At 54.4% G+C, this 16,775-nt stretch overlaps 1 protein-coding gene across 2 annotated transcripts in view; it reads left to right on the forward strand.

The window, feature by feature from the left end:
• The window catches only part of KIAA1614 (KIAA1614 ortholog), a 38,484-nt gene that overhangs the window by 9,217 nt on the left and 12,492 nt on the right, over positions 1 to 16,775 (forward strand). For both annotated transcript variants that reach the window (XM_017888817.1, XM_017888818.1), the window contains exons 4-6: positions 5,978 to 6,121; positions 12,672 to 14,233; positions 16,129 to 16,285. In XM_017888817.1, coding sequence (XP_017744306.1) covers positions 5,978 to 6,121; positions 12,672 to 14,233; positions 16,129 to 16,285 — 1,863 coding nt within the window. The remainder of the gene's footprint in view (positions 1 to 5,977; positions 6,122 to 12,671; positions 14,234 to 16,128; positions 16,286 to 16,775) is intronic.

Consider the following 16,775-nt stretch of genomic DNA (forward strand, 5'->3'; position numbering starts at 1 on the left):
GGGAGAGGGGAGGGCGGGTCCCTATCTTCAGGCCCCTGCTGGGATTCCTGGGGGGTCAAAACTCCCTCCCCTGAAGTAGTTTCTAGACTCTAAGTTAAAGACAGGTGGCCCTAAAGAATTTCAGGGGCTTGGCCTGTGGTTCAAGTGGTCAGGCCCACAGCTGTGAGAAAAATCTCAGGCTTTTAAAGCTTAATATGTTAATTAGCATTTTTGGAAACTGAGATGGGAAAAAACAAAATGTTTTTCCTACTTTCACACACTCAACACAGCGCAGAGCGCTTCGCCTCGAGCCGCCAGAGCGTGTGCAGGTGTTTCCTGCAGGCCAAGCAACGCTCTGGCCGACCCAGCTGGCTGCCCTCTGATTCCACTCAGTTCCGACGCTGTCTGCCTGCAGATAGGATCAGGCCCCACAGGTTGAGGGCTCAGTTCCACAGGACTGCGCCCACTGCAGATGCCAATCGCAAGTCCCAGGTTGTGACCTGCATTTCGGACCAACTAGCTATAAATCGGGGTTCCCACTGTGCCTTCCTTGGGTTTAATTTTATAGGATGACTCACAGAATGCAGGGAAACACTTGACTTGCATTTACCTATTTCTTATGAAGAATGTTACAAAAGACACGAACAGCCACGTGAGGAGAGACATGGGGCAAGGTACGGGAGATGGGACACCACCCCCTAGAAACCTTCACAAGCCCAGCTGTCCCGAAGCTCTCCTGCCAGTCCTTTGGGTGTTTGTGGAGGCCTCATTATGTAGGCATGATTGATTACATCATTGGCCACTGGGAGTCAGCTCAAACTTCAGCCCCTCTCCCCTGCCAGAGGTTAGGGGGTGGGGCTGAATGTTCCAACCCTCAAAATGATTGGTCTTTCTGGTGACCAGCCCACATCCCGAAGCTATCTAGGGACGCTCAGCCACCAGCCGTCTCATTACCATACAAAAGACACTCTGATCATTCCTGAGATTCCAAGGGTTTAGGAGCTGTGTGCCAGGCGCCAGGAGCAGGGATCAAATCCATATTTATTAGATCACAGAAGCACAAAGCTCCCCTGCAAGCTGGCCACTGGGTGTGATCCAGTACAATTTCACATGGAACTGGTCACTTTTGCTCTCACTGTGCCCTGCACCGGCTGCAGCCATAGCTGGCACTGGTGTATCTCCTCCCTGAGCTCCTGGGGCAAGAACTGTGCTGTTGTTGTCTCCAGGCCCCAGTGCCTGCAAGTGTGTGCAGGGAAAAGACTCTCAGAAATGTCTGACAGAGGCACGTAGTACAGAGTGTGAGTGAGGGCTCAGCAAGGAGGCATGGGGAGTCCTGGCTGAGTGCAGGAGAAGAGACAGTCTGGCACCACCCCAGCATGCCCAAGGCTATAGAGGTGCCTGAGAACACCCCAGGGCATGGGTGTAACCAAGAACAAGGCTGAGCCCCTGCCTGTCCTTACCACCCCCAGCTCCCATCCCACCCCACTGATATACACGCACAAAGGAAAGCCCCTTTACCACTCCCAGTCCCACCAAGACTAAAGCAAAAGAAAAAATTAAATGTAACCACTCAACAGTGTTTTCGGATACTTAACACGCTCCCAGTGTCTGACCCTGGGTGGAGAAGGAAGCCCTACCACAAACCCAGTGCCACCTGGAGCCTCCAGATACCCTGTCCCATGCTGCATCCTTGCCATGCCCACATACACACCACACATGAAAAATCTCATGACGGTCCCAATCTTTACCAATCAAGGAGCTCAAGAAAGTCCATTTACCCAAGGCCATTCATCTTGTGGGAGCTCATCTGAAATTCTAGGAAAGGAAACCCTCTCCTCTGCCCACCAGAGTTGAACAGGCCACTGGTCCCCCATCTGAGGGCATCTCAGACACCCGCCTCCTCTGTGGCCATCCAGGTCCCACACCTGAGACCAGGAGGTTCTCACCAGAGGGGCAGCCCGAAGCCTCCTTCTGGGGCTCAGCAGGGAATCTGTTCATCTTCTGGAAGGCAGGAACAGGGTGATTCTGCTGTCCTCAGAAGTCGGTGTCTTAGGTGCACACCGCAGGCCTCCACGCAGATCCTTTCGAAGGTGTTGAAGGAGGTGGGTTCTCCCAGCTGCCATTCCTAAGGACTCCCACTCCTCCTTCTCCATTGACAGGAGGGCCTATTGACTGTCTGGGAGTCAGCTTTCCTCCATGACCAACCGGCCACCTCCTGTTTACTATCCTATGGAAGCCACCTTTTTCTATGGAGCGCTGTCAAAGGCTTTTCAAAGTCCAGAGCAAAGCCACCAGGCCCCCTCCAGCTACAAGATGGTGTTTGTCACTTCAAACATGCCTTCTCCTTGCTGATGACAAGGTGATCTCTTTGCAGGTGACTTTAGTACATGTTCGGGGATTCCATCCTTTGCTTAGTAAGGGGGTGAGAGTAATTTCACAAAACAATGGTGCCAATGATAAAATAATGATAATAAATGTTAACATTTACAGACTCTTACCAAGAGCCCAGCTCTGTGCTCATCTCTTTTAAAGGAGCCACTCTCACTTATCTTAACAACCGGGCCCTTATTTAGCAGATAGGGAAACTGAGGCTGAACTCCTAAGTAACCTGCCAGGGTGACACAGCCAGGAAGTGACTGTCCAGGGTAGAACCCCAGGCAGGCTGCCCCCAAGCCACACACTTCCCCACCACTCTAGGCTGTGTCCTGTCCATGTCCTGCAGACCTGGGAAGAAGGGACTGGTGCAACCAAGCTGACAGTCTGAGGCTAGGTCCCTGCCCTCATGGAGCACATGACCCAGAACCAGTTCCAGGTGCACCTTTTCCACTTCCCCTCATTCAGAAAATTGCACACAGAATCACAGTAGGAGAGCTCTATCCATGGTCATCAGAAAGCTTTCAAATATGCAAACGTGGAACAAATGCTAAGCAGAAAAGTTTCTCTATGTTCTGTACGCTCCATATTCTCCCTCTACTGGGTGCATCCTGGAATCTGGGAAGCGGCAGATCCCTGTATATTCCCAATGATTTCCCCATCCATGTACCTGAAAGAGTTAAACACAGACTCGCTGAGCTTATTATTTTAATCCAGGATTACGATGGCTGCAGAGGAAGGCCACTCTGTCCCCTTGACCTCCTTGGCTAGGAGAGCAATGGTGGTTCTGCCCCAGCTGGCTGGAGGGAGAGCAAAGCCGTAGCTAAGCCTGTCCCTCCACCAGGAAACTGGCCGAGACGGGAGTACCCGGAGCAGGAGGGAACCACACGCTGCCCTTTGTCCTTGTGAACCAGTGGAGGACACAGGTGGCTGGAGGGGTGGGGGAAGGGCCAGCATACGCTAGTGGAACTCTAGTTTCCCTCAACAGTGAGCTCTTTACAGGCTCTGCCACTCGGTGGGGGCCAAACATCTGTTGTGGGACCTCCCCCAAGGGGGGAACCTCGAAATCACATACCCCACCTTATGGCATATCAGACTATGTGGCCAAAGATCTGGGCTCACAGGGTGGCACTGTGAGTCCTCTCCCCTCTCCAGCCCCCACTGCTTGCAGCTGGGGAAACTGAGGCCCAGGGAGGAAAAGCACTCAGCCACTTTATTCCTATGCTCCACCCTCTGAGCTAATGAGCTCCAGAAGCGCAGGCTTTCAAGAGAGTGGCAAAAAGCCGTCTGTTTGTAGGTGGGAATTGCCTTTGCCTGGCCATGGCATTGACCACCCCAACCCTTCTAGGAATTTTCCAGAGCAACTGTGGGAGCTGGAAGGTGGGCAGTGAGACGGGACAGACTCAGCACCCACCCCATTTCTCCTGCTTACTCCCTGCCTCCGAGAAAGACCACCTTCCCTCCACAGGGCTGGTCAGGCTCTCGCTTCCCCAGGGTGCACACTGGCCTTGGCTGCAGTCTGTGAAGGTGACTGCCACTCCTCTGTGCTCAGTGTGGTACTGCATGGATGCCTCCAGGCACCTAAAAAGCCCTGCTTTTCTAATCAGTGGAGAACCAGCTTGTCTGCCAGGAACTGAAGCAAGACAGCTGATGAGAAAAAAAAAAAGTAACAGCTCCAAGAGGAGGGAGCAGAAAGGAAATAGCAAAGCTGGAAAATGGCTTAAAAACCTGGGGGCAAGGCTGAGCCTGGCAGCATCTGGCCAGCTGCCTGGGCGCCCTCCTGCCTGCCCACCAAGTCTTGTGACAAATGCCCTCCGACAGCCGTGGAACCACAGCTGTCACCGGAAGGCTCCGAGTGTGCGGGCTGGCAGCCAGAGGCCCACGGCTGCAGGGGCGCCTCTCCGGGCTGGTAACCTCATTATCTCTGCTGTTGGAGCAAGAGCCCCAGGGAGCACAGCTGCTCTCAGCCACCTTGGAGGAGCTGTCTGCTTGGGAAGCTGTGCAGAGGGAGGCCTCTCCTGCCAAAGGAGGCTTCATGGGGCAGCGGGCCTGGAGATTCGCTTTCACATCACTCCAGTAAAGCCCTCCTTGTTCCAAAGCCATGCCTGGGCCCTGCCAGGGTTCACAGGCACAGATGGTGTCTTTCTTCTAGCAGTCTCCTCCTGCTCCCCAGCGGCCTCAAAGCAGGGTTCGATGCAAATAGTGAGAAGAAAAAGAAAAGGAAACAAGAAAAGAAATCATAGTCTGCCCAGAGTTTGTCCAGGGATGTCCAGGGGAGCCTTCCTTGGAGGCCTCAGAGCTGTGCCATTTCCACTCACATCTCCGTCATCCAAGGAAACCGCCTGGTTCCTTCCCCTAGTCACGACCAGGCCCCCTTTTTCATGTGGAATACAGGGTGGGGTGAGGGGCTACAGGTCTGAGATCAGGACCTGCTGGAGCCTTGTGGACCCTCACTGTTGAGGACAGCCCAGCCTATGTGACGGTGAGGACAGGGGCAGCCAGTGGGGATGATGAAGTTACCCCGAAGAGCGTGTCTGCCCCCAGCCACAAACATCCTCTGCCTGCCCTGAGACCCAAGGCGGGGAGGGGACAGAGGGTGCGGAACGATGCTGGAGGCAGTGGGCTGGCTATCGTGTGCTCTGCTCAGCTTGCAGTTGAGGTTCGACCTTGAACAATGTGCCAGTGTTCCTCTCTGCTCTGGACACCCTCATCTGTCAAGTGGAGAGAACACCTGCCCTCGGCCGGCCTGGCTGCGGAGAGCAAGCTCCGTGGAGAACGACGGCTTGTCAGTGGAAGATTGTGGGTTGCTGTTATAGCTGTAACCCAGCGCGGACTGTGTGTCACTGGCTGAGAGACAGCTTTGAAAAAGGACTGCTGTCATTTTCTGCAACTCTGGACTGGCCAGGGAGGCAGCACATCTGGTAGGGGGTGGGGGCTAGTGGAGGACCCTTATTATTACGAAAATCACACCATTTGCTGACTTGGTTTGGGTCCAGCTTAATGTCTCTCAGCCGTGAGCCTGTGAGCCCTGAGCTGGTGCCTGATGGTTTTGGATTGGGACTAAGGCAAGAAAACACCAGGATTTATAAAAATGCCATTCCCCCAAAGGGCCCAATCTATGCTGGACAGAGCCCTGATTCTTTGCATCTGCAGGGGGAACTAGTGTGGTGCTGTGTGTGGGTGCAGAGAGACAGAAGGAGAGAGAGGTGATGCGTGGAGAAACCATCTGTCTGGGCACAGGCCCAGCCCAACAACCCCAAGCCCTTTCTCCCTCCTCCTCCCAGATAGCTCCTGCTGTCTGCCTGGGGAAGGAACAATAGAATAATCTGGAGACTCTCCCACCCTTTCTAGATCCTCTTGAGGTCTCTGCCTCCAGTGCCTGAGCAGATGTCCAAGGTCAGGCCAGCTCCCCAGCCCCCATCCAGAGCCACGCAGGGCCATTTTCCAGCCCCAGGCCCCAGGCCCCCAGGCTGGGTTCCCTGTGCGTGGGTGCTAGAAGAGGAAGGCTGCACATGCAGCGCTTTTTCTGGCAGAGCCAGTGCTTAACACTGCTAAAGCCCTCCTAATCCGCATTATTTTCTTCTAATCCCTCCCCCTCCACCCTGGCCTGTGTGCCACCCTGCAGGACCGTTGGTCCCAAGCCGGAGCCTGTGCTGAGCCCCAGGCATGAGGAAGCCACGCATCTGCTGCAGCATGCCCGCATGAAGGCCAGGACCCGGCCCCTCCGTGCCAGCCATGACATCGTGCCCACCATTACCCAGGGCAGCCGGTGAGTGGGACCTGGGCCAGGCTAGCCTGGGAGGGCCATAGCAGGGAAGAGTCAGCAGTGGGAAGAAGTAGGATCTAGCCAAATGCCGCTGCTCACTCCTTGTGTGTGTGTGTGTGTGTGTTTTCCATATAAGGCTCTTGCTTTGATCATTTAGTCAGTCAACACACCTTTCCTGAGGGCCTGCAGTCAGGCACTGAGATACAAAGATGAATGAAACATGATCTGGATCCCTGGGGGGATGGAGGTCACAGTCTCCAGGGAGAGAGGCAAAGAGATATTCAATTCTGTGGACTGTGGGGTAAGAGAGGAAAAATGTGTGTGGTGAGCCGGAAACTGTTAACTCCACCTGGAAAGGACAGGTGAGGCTCTTCAGAGAAGGTGACTTCTCAGCTGAGGTGTAGATACGCACTGGGTAGATGAGAGAGGCAAGGGTAAGCGTCCTGGGGATGGAAACTGAGCAGAAGTGCTGTGCTCAGGAATTCAGCCAGGCTAGAGGGTAAGGATGTGCAGGCTGTGGCGTGAAGGCTGGAGGGCTCATTTGGGCCAGGTCATGGAGGCCTCCAGGCCTGCAGAACAGCTGGACAACTGGATATCTGCTGCAACATCTGGGAGCCGCTAGAGGACTCTGGGCAGGAGGGCAGCACGATCACACTTCAGTGATGCCTTTCTAGCTGCCGAGATGTTTTGAATCTGGGAGACTGGTGCGCTGAGGAGGATGCTGCCATGGCCATGCTGAGCGGGACAGAGAGGAGAGTCTGGAGACCTCACACAGACCTCAAGCACCAGAAGCAAGCAGGCTTAGTGAGGCGACAAAGGAGCGCAGCACCTAGAGCCAGACCACACGGGCTTGACTTCTGGTTCTGGCACTTAGCTGGGTGCCTCTGCGGAAGCCTCTGTGCCTCAGTTTCCTCACCCACGAAATGGGAATTGTAATAGTGCCTGTCTTACAGGGTCACTGTGGGGCGATATGAGCTAATACACGTGAAGTTTAGAACAGCGCCCGCCACGCAAAAACTGTGAGCTCTAACGACTTCTCATTTAGTTGCAGGGGTGTGGGCGGTGTGAGAAGGGAGGAATCTGGAATGAGCCCAGGGTTCTGACTCGGTGTCTGCATGTTTGGTGGGGGTGAGGCCTCCGTGCAGGGTCAAGCATTGGAGGGAGAGGTGCTCCCAGAACATCCACTGGAAATGACCACCAGGCAGTTGGATATAGGGTTTTTAGAGGAGGAGAGATCAGAACTGAAGATTTGGACGTTATCCCTGATTTCATAATGCTATAGCCATGGTAAGGGTGAGCTTGTCAGGAGTGAAGAGGTAGGAAAACAAGGTTAAGGACATTCAGACCAGCACATCACACACATGACTGCCTCCTGAGCAATACGCTGCATCCCCATCTTCCTGCCTATGGTACACCTTGAAGAATCACTTACTTCACCACCACACAGAGCTGTCTTCCAGTCATGCACCTGGGCCTGAGAGGAGGCTGCCAGGCTATATACCAAGTCTGACCAGGCCCAAGCAGGACCACTTCTGCAGCTAGCAAAGTCTGTGGCTTTATTGGCATGGTGGACATGCTGCATCTGCCTGTTTGAATCACCACGTGGCACTGGAGGGAGCAGGCGTTCTTAGGGAGCAGGGATCTTGGTGGAACTGGCCCACCTGCTCTTTGATGGAGGGTGCCAAACTGCTCATTAAAGGCTAAGGACCTTCATGGAATCACTGAGATGACTCCTTCATGAGCAGAGGTCGTTGTGACCCTTAGAAGAGAGGCTCAGAAGACCCTAAATCCTGGCAAGGGGTGCCAAACAGACTACCCTTGTATTTCCACATTTTGGGCCTTGCCTCTCTCTCTAGATGGAGGGTACTCATTAGGAATGGGCATGGTTGGCCGGGTGCAGTGGCTCACGCCTGTAATCCCACCACTTTGGGAGGCCAAGGCGGGCGGATCACAAGGTCAGGAGATTGAGATCATCCTGGCTGACGCGGTGAAACCCCGTCTCTACTAAAAATACAAAAAATTAGCTGGGCGTGATGGTGGGCTCCTGTAGTCCCAGCTACTCGGGAGGCTGAGGCAGGAGAATCGCTTGAACCTGGGAGGCGGAGGTTGCAGTAAGCCGAAATCACGCCACTGCACTCTAGTGTGGGCGACAGAGCGAGACTCTATCTCAAAAAAAAAAAAAAAAAAAAAAGAATGGGCATGGCTTCTTCAGGTCATCCTAACTATTCTTCTTCTTCACATATATATGGTGAGAAACCTTAGACTTCCAAGCAACTCTCCTGTTCTGCTTTGTAGAGGCATTTAGGTTAGGTCGGATAGCCTCAAAATAGTCAAGACTATCTACAAAACAGATTGCATTGTGTAAAGGTCCTCTTGGACACTTCTTCCTCAGATCACTTTAACAGCTCGGAACAGCCCCAATCACTAACTTTAAAGTAGGTTCCCTTTTGCAGGCTGTCTCCAGGCCATAGAAATGCTATAGAATTGCAAGGTGACCCACTTTAGCAGCTGCTGTGTCCAGAAAAGAATTACTATGACTTGGCAGCGCTGGCGAATCCTCAGAGGGTATAGCTGAAAAATCAATGCCAGATGGCTTGCTGCAGATGCTTCTAAAGGTTACACTCCGTCAGATCACCCTGGAGGGCCATGCTGAGTTAACATGGCAATGGCACACAGGCCCCAGGCCTCAGTTAGATGCAGGAGGCCCCATCCCTAGCCCAGATGCATCACTTCTAAAGAGCCGCTTGGTGAAAGGTGATGGAAGAGGAGGGGCAGGCAGAGCTGTCTCAGAGGGCCTTCTTTACCCTAGGTCTGGCTACAGGCAGCTGGGGCAAGCCTGAACAGACAGGGATTCCAGGAGGTGAAGAGGTAGCAGCAGCTGCATTTTTCTGGAAATAAATTAATACAGAAATGGAGCAGCTCCTGGAAGCACAAGATCTTGCCGTATGGGGGCTAGACATGCCTAGATTGGTGTTTCTGATGGCAGGAGGACAGGACATGTCAGCAAGAGGCAGGGCTGGGAAGGTGACACTGTAAGTGGTACTGTCCCTGCGTCAGAGAGAGTGGCTGTGTTGAGACTGCAGAGCTTGCGTACATCACATTGATTGTATGGTTAGGGAAGCAATGCTCTGGAAAGAGGGACTCTGGAAAGGGGTCCCTGTGAAGCCATATGTCTCCAGAACTGTGGTGGGATCCTCCCCTAGAGGAGTGACTGCCGGGGCCTCTGTGGAGCATCACCTTGAGAACTTGGCAGGCATGGGATTTGCTCACCGCTTAGCTGCCTCATTCGTCCTGCACTTGTCTCCAAAATCTTCATCCTGCCTTTATGCACTGTTGCTGACACTGCTGGTGGGGGCTTCTGCGTTTGAATAATTGAGTTGAAAGCACCTTATGTGATTAAGCGCTCCTTAATTTCTCTTTTAGAACAAAATGTCTGCCTCTGCAGTGAATTCCAGGATTGCTCACCATCCTGTGTGTGAAAGTTAAGACCACTAATGTGGCTCATGGGACCTGGGCTCCTTTGTTAGATTAGGACTGCACTGCCTTTAAAGCTGGGCTCTTTTCCTCCTTAGAAATTACAGCCCACATCCTGCCAGCAGACAGGGCACTAGCTCTTGGGACCTGTGGAGGGGTCGTTGTGTGAAACTGTGTGCAGAATCTCCCCGTGGGCCTTTCCCTGCATTGGGTCGGCCGGGCTGGGAAGGGCTCCTTTCTGTGCAGTGGGGGTAAAGCATCTGCTCAGCAGGGAACCTCCTGTTTCTGGGGTGGGGGTGAGTGAGGCTGTTTCTCTGGATGGAGTCTTCCTTTCTGGGGTTATGGGGAGGGAAGCGTGCTTCTGAAGAGCTGACTGTGAGCACCACATGAACAGGGACCCCACAGCTGACCTAGATACAAGTGCGGATAGGGCCCAGAATCCTCGCGTGGCTCTCTGGGGCTCAGAGTCCCAGCACTTTACAATCCCTAACAGAAAATCATCACCACTACAGTTATTAATATCAGAGGGGCCTCCCCACGGCCGTATTGAGATGAGTAGTGAGATCCTGCACTGTCTTCAGCAGCGGGTATCCTGCTCACTAGCCTACATATCTCGGCTACAAAGCCCTCTCTGAAAGCAGGGCTGCAATGTGACTTTTGGGGGCCCTAGGCACTTTTGCCTTCATGGGCCTCTTGTTCCATACAAAAACATTAAAACATATATATTTCATGACCATGCTGGTTGAAAGGTAAATATGTCATTCTATATTAAAATGTTTTCTTTGACACAAAAGTTTATTTTCTTCTGATTTTAAAAGAAATCACAACATTGTCCTGGGCCCCTGTCCATATTGTGGGTCCTCAGCATAGCGGCTGTTGTGCCTGATGAATGAGTAGCCATGGCTGAATGTGAGTTCCAGAAAATAGGCTGACCAACACCTCTTCAGTGTTCCCCAGAGCAGCCTTTTTAAGCACAGGATCTGCTGAAATCTCAAAGCAGGCAGATCTACTTGCTTAGCAGGAGTTTGTGTGTTTTTTTGTTTTGTTTTGTTTTGTTTTGAGACAGGGTCTTGCTCTGTTGCCCACGATGGAGTGTAGCGGCACGATCTTGGCTCACTGCAACCTCCGCCTCCTGGGTTCAAGCAATTCTCATGCCTCAGCCTCCCAAGTAGCTGGGACTATAGGCACGCATCACCACGCCCGGCTAATTTTTTCCATTTTTAGTAGAGACAGGGTTTCATCGTGTTGCCCAGGCTGGTCTTGAACTCCTGAGCTCAGGCAATCCGCCCACCTCGGCCTTCGAAGTGCTAGGATCACAGGCATGAGCCACTGCGCCTGCCCAGCAGGAGTTCTTGTTTAAAAAAAATTTCGTCCTGGAGCAGTGCTTATGGGGGGAAATGACTGGAGTCAGGGGTAGGCGCAGGTGTGGAGCCCCAGTTGCCCATTGCCTTTTGCATTCCAGTGAGCATTCAGCATCTAATAAATAGAAGTCAAATGCTAGTAGGCTAAGAAGAAAGATCCAGGAAATGAGGCAGGAGGGTTGCATGAGGTCAGGGAAGGAGGCCTGGAGGCCCTGAAGGCCCAGGAGCGTAAGAGGAAGCAGGAAGGAATGTGGGCCTGCATTTTCCCTCTAAAGTGTATGCACTTGACCCTGTGGCCTCTTCTGGGTTGGTGTGATAAAGGCTGTGCTCCAGTTGGATCTACAGACAGGAGGCAGTGGAGAGGCTGGATAAGAGGCCACTACAGGGGTCCAGTGTGAGTGATAAAGAAGTGATAAATGAAAGAAACAAGAAATGGAATCCCAACACTTAGCAGTGGATTGGTGGGGAGGCCACTGCCAGGAAAAGGAAGGGAGAACTATGGTTCTTACTTGGGTGCCTTCTGATAGAAAATGGCCTATGGTCCTGGGTCCATTTTCACAGTGGCCTAAAACTCGGGTTACCTGGCTCCACAAGACCGTGGTGTGAGATGTGTGTAGGTGCCTTCCAGAACCGAGCAGGACTTGACTATTCGCCACAGTGTCTCCCAGAGCCAAAGTGGATGACAGGTGGGCAGACTCCCCAGCACAGCAGTGCCATCCCCCACAAAAGCAGGACGAGAGTATGTGTGAGGGCTGGGGAGGGGCAGTGCCTGGACTGGGGGTTGGAACAGTCAAGACTCAGGGGCCAAGGAGAAACATCACTGTTGCCTTGTCTGAATTTTGCGTAAGCAAGGTGATGTGGAACCCTGCATGGAAACTTCAGGAGCAATTGCCTAGAAACCCTGACTTTAGGCCGGGCACAGTGGTGCATACCTGTAATCCCAGAACTTTGGGAGGCCGAGGTGGGAGGATCACTTGTGCCCAGGAGTTTGAGACCAGCCTGGCCAACATTGTGAGACCTCATCTGCACAAAAAATAACCAAAATAAGCCAGATATGGTGAAGCACACCTGCGGCCCAGCTACTTGGGAAGCTGAGATGGGAGGATCACTTGAGCCCCAGAGGTCAAGGCTATAGTGGGCCAAGATCATGTCACTGCACTCCAGCCTGGGCATCATAGAGAGATCCTGCCAAAAAAAAAAAAAAAAAAATCTCTGACTTCAGTTCTCACACAGCCTCTCCTTTAAGTGAAGACTTAAAATATCCTGTTCCCGTGACAGCATTATAGCAAATACATATTTCCACAATCACTACCAAAAATACATGGTGGTCAGGCTCACTTCCTCTCCCTAACAGACACACACACACAGATGCCGCCCCCGCCCCCAACTCCCCAACACACACATGTAAGGACTTCAGCACATTCCCATTCAATAGTGTTTCATCTTAACTCAGGCTGAGCCATGCAAGAGAGGCAAAGCCAAAAGCAGGGAAGGTGGCCTTGGTTTTGTTTAGCGCTGTGTTAGGAACAGGATGGGCTTGCAAGCTACTCTGGTTTGCCCAGACGCCCCAGAAATCCGCTCTGGAGTAACCTTGTGGGTTGCGGTTGCCACAGAGCAAGGTAGGAGACTGTAGCCCAGGGTGGAGGGGTAGGGCGGATGGGTGTCCATACCTCCCCATGTTTCTGCCCTTGATCTCTCTCCTCCTGTCTCTTCATCAGAGATGGCCACAGAAGCCCAGCCTGGGACCCCAGGACGACCCTTGCCTGCATAGACAACCTCCAGAACGGGCATACGAGCGATTCCTCCAGCGGAGAGTCCAGCGGCGGGCAGAGGCCGAGGCGGGGCCCCTCGCCGTCGCACGTGCGTTTTGAGGATGAGTCGGCCCGCGAAGCCGAGTTCCGCCACCTGGAGCGGCTGCAGCAGCGCCAGCGCCAAGTGCTGAGCACTGTGCTGCAGGCCGCGGACCAAGGCCCCCTGCGCTCCAAGCCCGACCTCGCCGACTACATCAACGGGGCCCCCCGGCTCCGGGACGCGGGGCAGGGGGCATTCCACCGGCTTGTGGGCAGCCTGGGCCGCAGAGTACCCCCAGCGCCGCCGGCACGGGGCAGCGAGAAGAGGTGCCAGGCTTGCGGCAGCTGCATCGACGACCCGAGCCCCGCCCAGGGGAAGGCGTCCCCCGACCCCAGGACCCTCCAGGAGCTCCAGGCTGCCCGTGGGATGGAGAGGGTGCTGGGTGGCCTGAGCTCCCCACTCCGGCTCCTTCCTGCAGAGCCTCGGCTCCGCATGGAATGGATCCGAGAAACACACATCGATGACACCGTGTGCCCTGCGGAGGTGGATTCTGCCCTGGACAGCACAGACAACTCTGACAGCTGCAGGACGGACAGTGAGGAGGCGGGGACCTCTCAGGCTGGCGGGACGTGTAGGCGAACCCGAGGCAGCAGCCCGCGACTGCGACTGCGGGGCTCCAAGCCTCGAGGCCACAGGTGGTCCAAGAAGGCTGAGGCGGAGCTACCTTGGGGCCTTCAGGCCCAGCAACACCTGCCTAGGGCTGATGATATGGAGGTGGAAACCGAGGTGAAGGAGGGCAGAGGACACACGCCTGGGGGAACTCTAATTTTGAAAGAAGATGCTGTCCCTAAGCCTCCTGACCTGGAGTTGAAGCGGGTGTCCCTGGGACCCCAGTGGCAGCCTGGACCACGGCTGGGAAGTCACCAGTCTCACCTTTCGGATTCCCAGACTCCATGCAGGACAGCTTATGCCACCTCCTCTCCCATGACGCCTGAATCACCTGGGCCAGGAGGCCAGGCCCAGGTTATAGAAAGCCACGAGTCCCTGGAAATTGTCTTTCCTTCCTCCCTGCAACAGAGCCATGCAGAGCCTTCTGCCCTGCACCAAGCCCGGCAGCCAACAGTTTTCTTTTGTCCTGAAGGCTGGGTGCCAACCCCTCCCCCTTCAAGGAAAGCCACCTCGCCGATGTCTCACAGGAAGGCAGCCCTGGCTGGATTGTGCAGGCCGGGTGACCAGGGAGAATCTGTGGGTATCCCCCGGCCTCCTTCAAGAAGCACGATTCTCAGGACCTGTGAGCTGCCCCCATCACAGACCCAGCCCAGCTGCCCTCAGGTCAGGCACCCACTCCTGGCCCTGTCTACCAACAACTGCAACAACAGCTCACCTCGGGGGCTGCAGGAGCCCTACGGGGGAGCCGTCCACGAGGGTAGGGTGGAGAGGGGCCCCTGCAGCCGGGAGCCGGAGCCGCCCCTGGAGAACAGCAGAGATGGTAAGGGGCTGCCGTTGGTTCCTGCCCAGCCCAGGCCTGGTGTGGTTCTAGAGCAGAGGCCTAGACCCGACCTGTGACACCCAGGCCTTCAGAGTCATTCCCTTTTATCTCAATAGTCAGATGGCAGCATCACACTCCACCTCGGCAGCTCCTTGGAGCCGCTCTGAGGTATCAGGGGTGCTGGTAGAGGCCAGATGCAGGACTGACCGCCAGCCTGGAGGCAGACTAAGCAACTCCCTCCTGGGGGAAGCAGAACCATGGGGAAGGTGGTGGAGACATCCTCTTCCTGTTGGGAACCCTGAGGTTCCAAGATCCAAGCTCCAAGCTGCATGGCTGTTAGAGGCCTGGGCTTTAAGGGATTTACTCCCAACAGTGCAAGAAGAGGTAGCAGTTCCAGGATTTACTATTTGTTTGGAACAAAAATGCCCACTAATCACATGGCTGAGACCCTGCCCCTTCAGCATCATCATTTCATTTCACTTTATTTCATTTCATTTCATTTCTTCATTTCATTTCATTTCATTCACTCATTCATTCCTTCAGTATTGGCAGAGCACCTGTTATGTGCCAGGCACTGTACTAGGCACTGTGGGGAATGCACATGTGAACACTTGAGCAGGAGTCCTGCTCTTGAGGCTTTCTGTGGCCAGGCAGACACACTGTCTGGAGGACCCTGTGACCAAGGGAACAGGGCTCCAAGGCGGCGTGCTTTCTGGTACCAGACCCTCCCTGGCTCCTGGGCCTGTTGGTGGAGCAGTAGGTTTCAGCAGGCAAGGCTGCTGAAGGGTGTGGGTGTCACCACTTTGTCTTTGGAAGGGGTCCTCATATAGTGGGAGAATCCTGGGGGCTGGCGGGCTCAGGCCCTCATCCCTAGTGTTGTGATCCCAGATGACCAACTCTGCCGTTCACTTTTAGGCAGAGATAACAGGCTCACTCCACACGTGCCCACGGCTCTGACAGTCTTGGGGCTGGGATGGCTCGAGGGACCCAGGGCTTGGCAACAGAGTGGAGGGAGAGAGGGCAGAGAGATGACAGACCTTATTGAGGATGTGGATGCAAAGTCCCCTCCACTGCATGGGGACACACAGACGTGGTCCCTCTCCCTCCCTTGCTTACACAAACCTTGAGGCAACCGCCTCCCCCTGGGGTCCCTCCCACCCTGTGCTGAGTGGCGGTTTCCTTCTCTGGTGGGCTCTAGGCAGGCTGTGGGCTTGCCCCTAACCACTTCCTGCAGGGCTTCCCTTCTGAGACCTGCTGACCTCTCTGGGCAACCTGAGCTTTTACCTCAGAGCTTGAAGCAGAGTGAGTGAGGCCCTGGGTGAGTCCCTCAATCCCTTAGCCTGCCAGCATCCTCCTCTGTAAAGTTAGGACGATGATGGCACCATCTCCTAGGGCCCCGTGAACTCATGTCTGGAGAGGATTCCACTCGTTGCCTAGCACATAATAGATCTCCAGAAATGATGGCTATTTTAAAGCTCTTAGAAATCACAACTGACAAGATTGTGGGTTTGTCCCACGAATACAAAATTTTCCCCTGCTCCCACTATGTCCCTTGATATGGAAGGGACATGGCTTATCACAGTCAACCCTTTCATTTAACAAACAGTGATCATCTACTGTGGACTAGATGCTGTACTGGGTGATGAGCTTACAGCAGTCAACAAGACTCAGTCCCTGTCCTCAAATAGTTTCCAGCCTCGAGGACACTCACGAGGGGTCCTCAGCCCTGGTCATCTAAGAGGCCACCCCACCTTCCCTTGCTGCTTCCCAGGTCTGTCCACTGCTCTCCTTGGGCTCTGCCTCTCCAGCTTCTTCTCACCCTCCCCCTGTTGGGAATGTCCCTTTCCCCACAGGACCTGTGGGATGACTCAGGTGGGATGCTGTGCTTGTTTCAGGAGGACCCCAGGGCTTTCCTGACTCAGCAGATGTTGCCACCATCAACTCCACGGGCATCACCCTCTCCCTGTCCTCAGAGGAGCCAGAGTCCAGCCAGGAATCAGAGGGAAGCCTGCAGAGGACAGGGTCGGGATCTGGAGGACATGTGCTGTCAAGGTGAGTGACAGGAGAAACAGCCAGACTGCAGAAGGATGTGGAAATGGGGGCTCTGGGAGGGGAGAGACCCCCTGGAGTGGTGGCATGACCCACCTCACTGCTCCTAGTCCTCAGAGGATCCCTAGACTGTGAACAAGCCTGGCAGCCCTCTCACTCCTCTCCCAGTGTCGTTTAGTCTGATGTACCTGATCATTCATTCATGGAGCATCCATTGAACAGTCTCTAGCTGCAGACACTGTGCTGGTTCCTGGGGCAAAGCTAGCAGAGCCCTAGCCCTGGGGAGGGGCCCAGGATGGGGTAACCTGTCTGGGAGGCTTGCTTCTGCTCTGCGCTTGGATGCTTGAAAGTAACCAGATGTTGAGGAAAGGGAGCCCAGCAGTCACATTTCCCTTCTCTCCTTTAGCTCGGGGCTGGCACAGGGTGGTGGGGTGGGGTGGTGGGGGCGGGGGCTGAGTCCTGGCTCTTTGGGACCTCCTCGACTTGCCTCAAA

The sequence above is a fragment of the Rhinopithecus bieti genome, unplaced genomic scaffold, assembly GCF_001698545.2.
Source record: "Rhinopithecus bieti isolate Rb0 unplaced genomic scaffold, ASM169854v2 scaffold_15676, whole genome shotgun sequence".
NCBI lineage: Eukaryota > Metazoa > Chordata > Mammalia > Primates > Cercopithecidae > Rhinopithecus > Rhinopithecus bieti.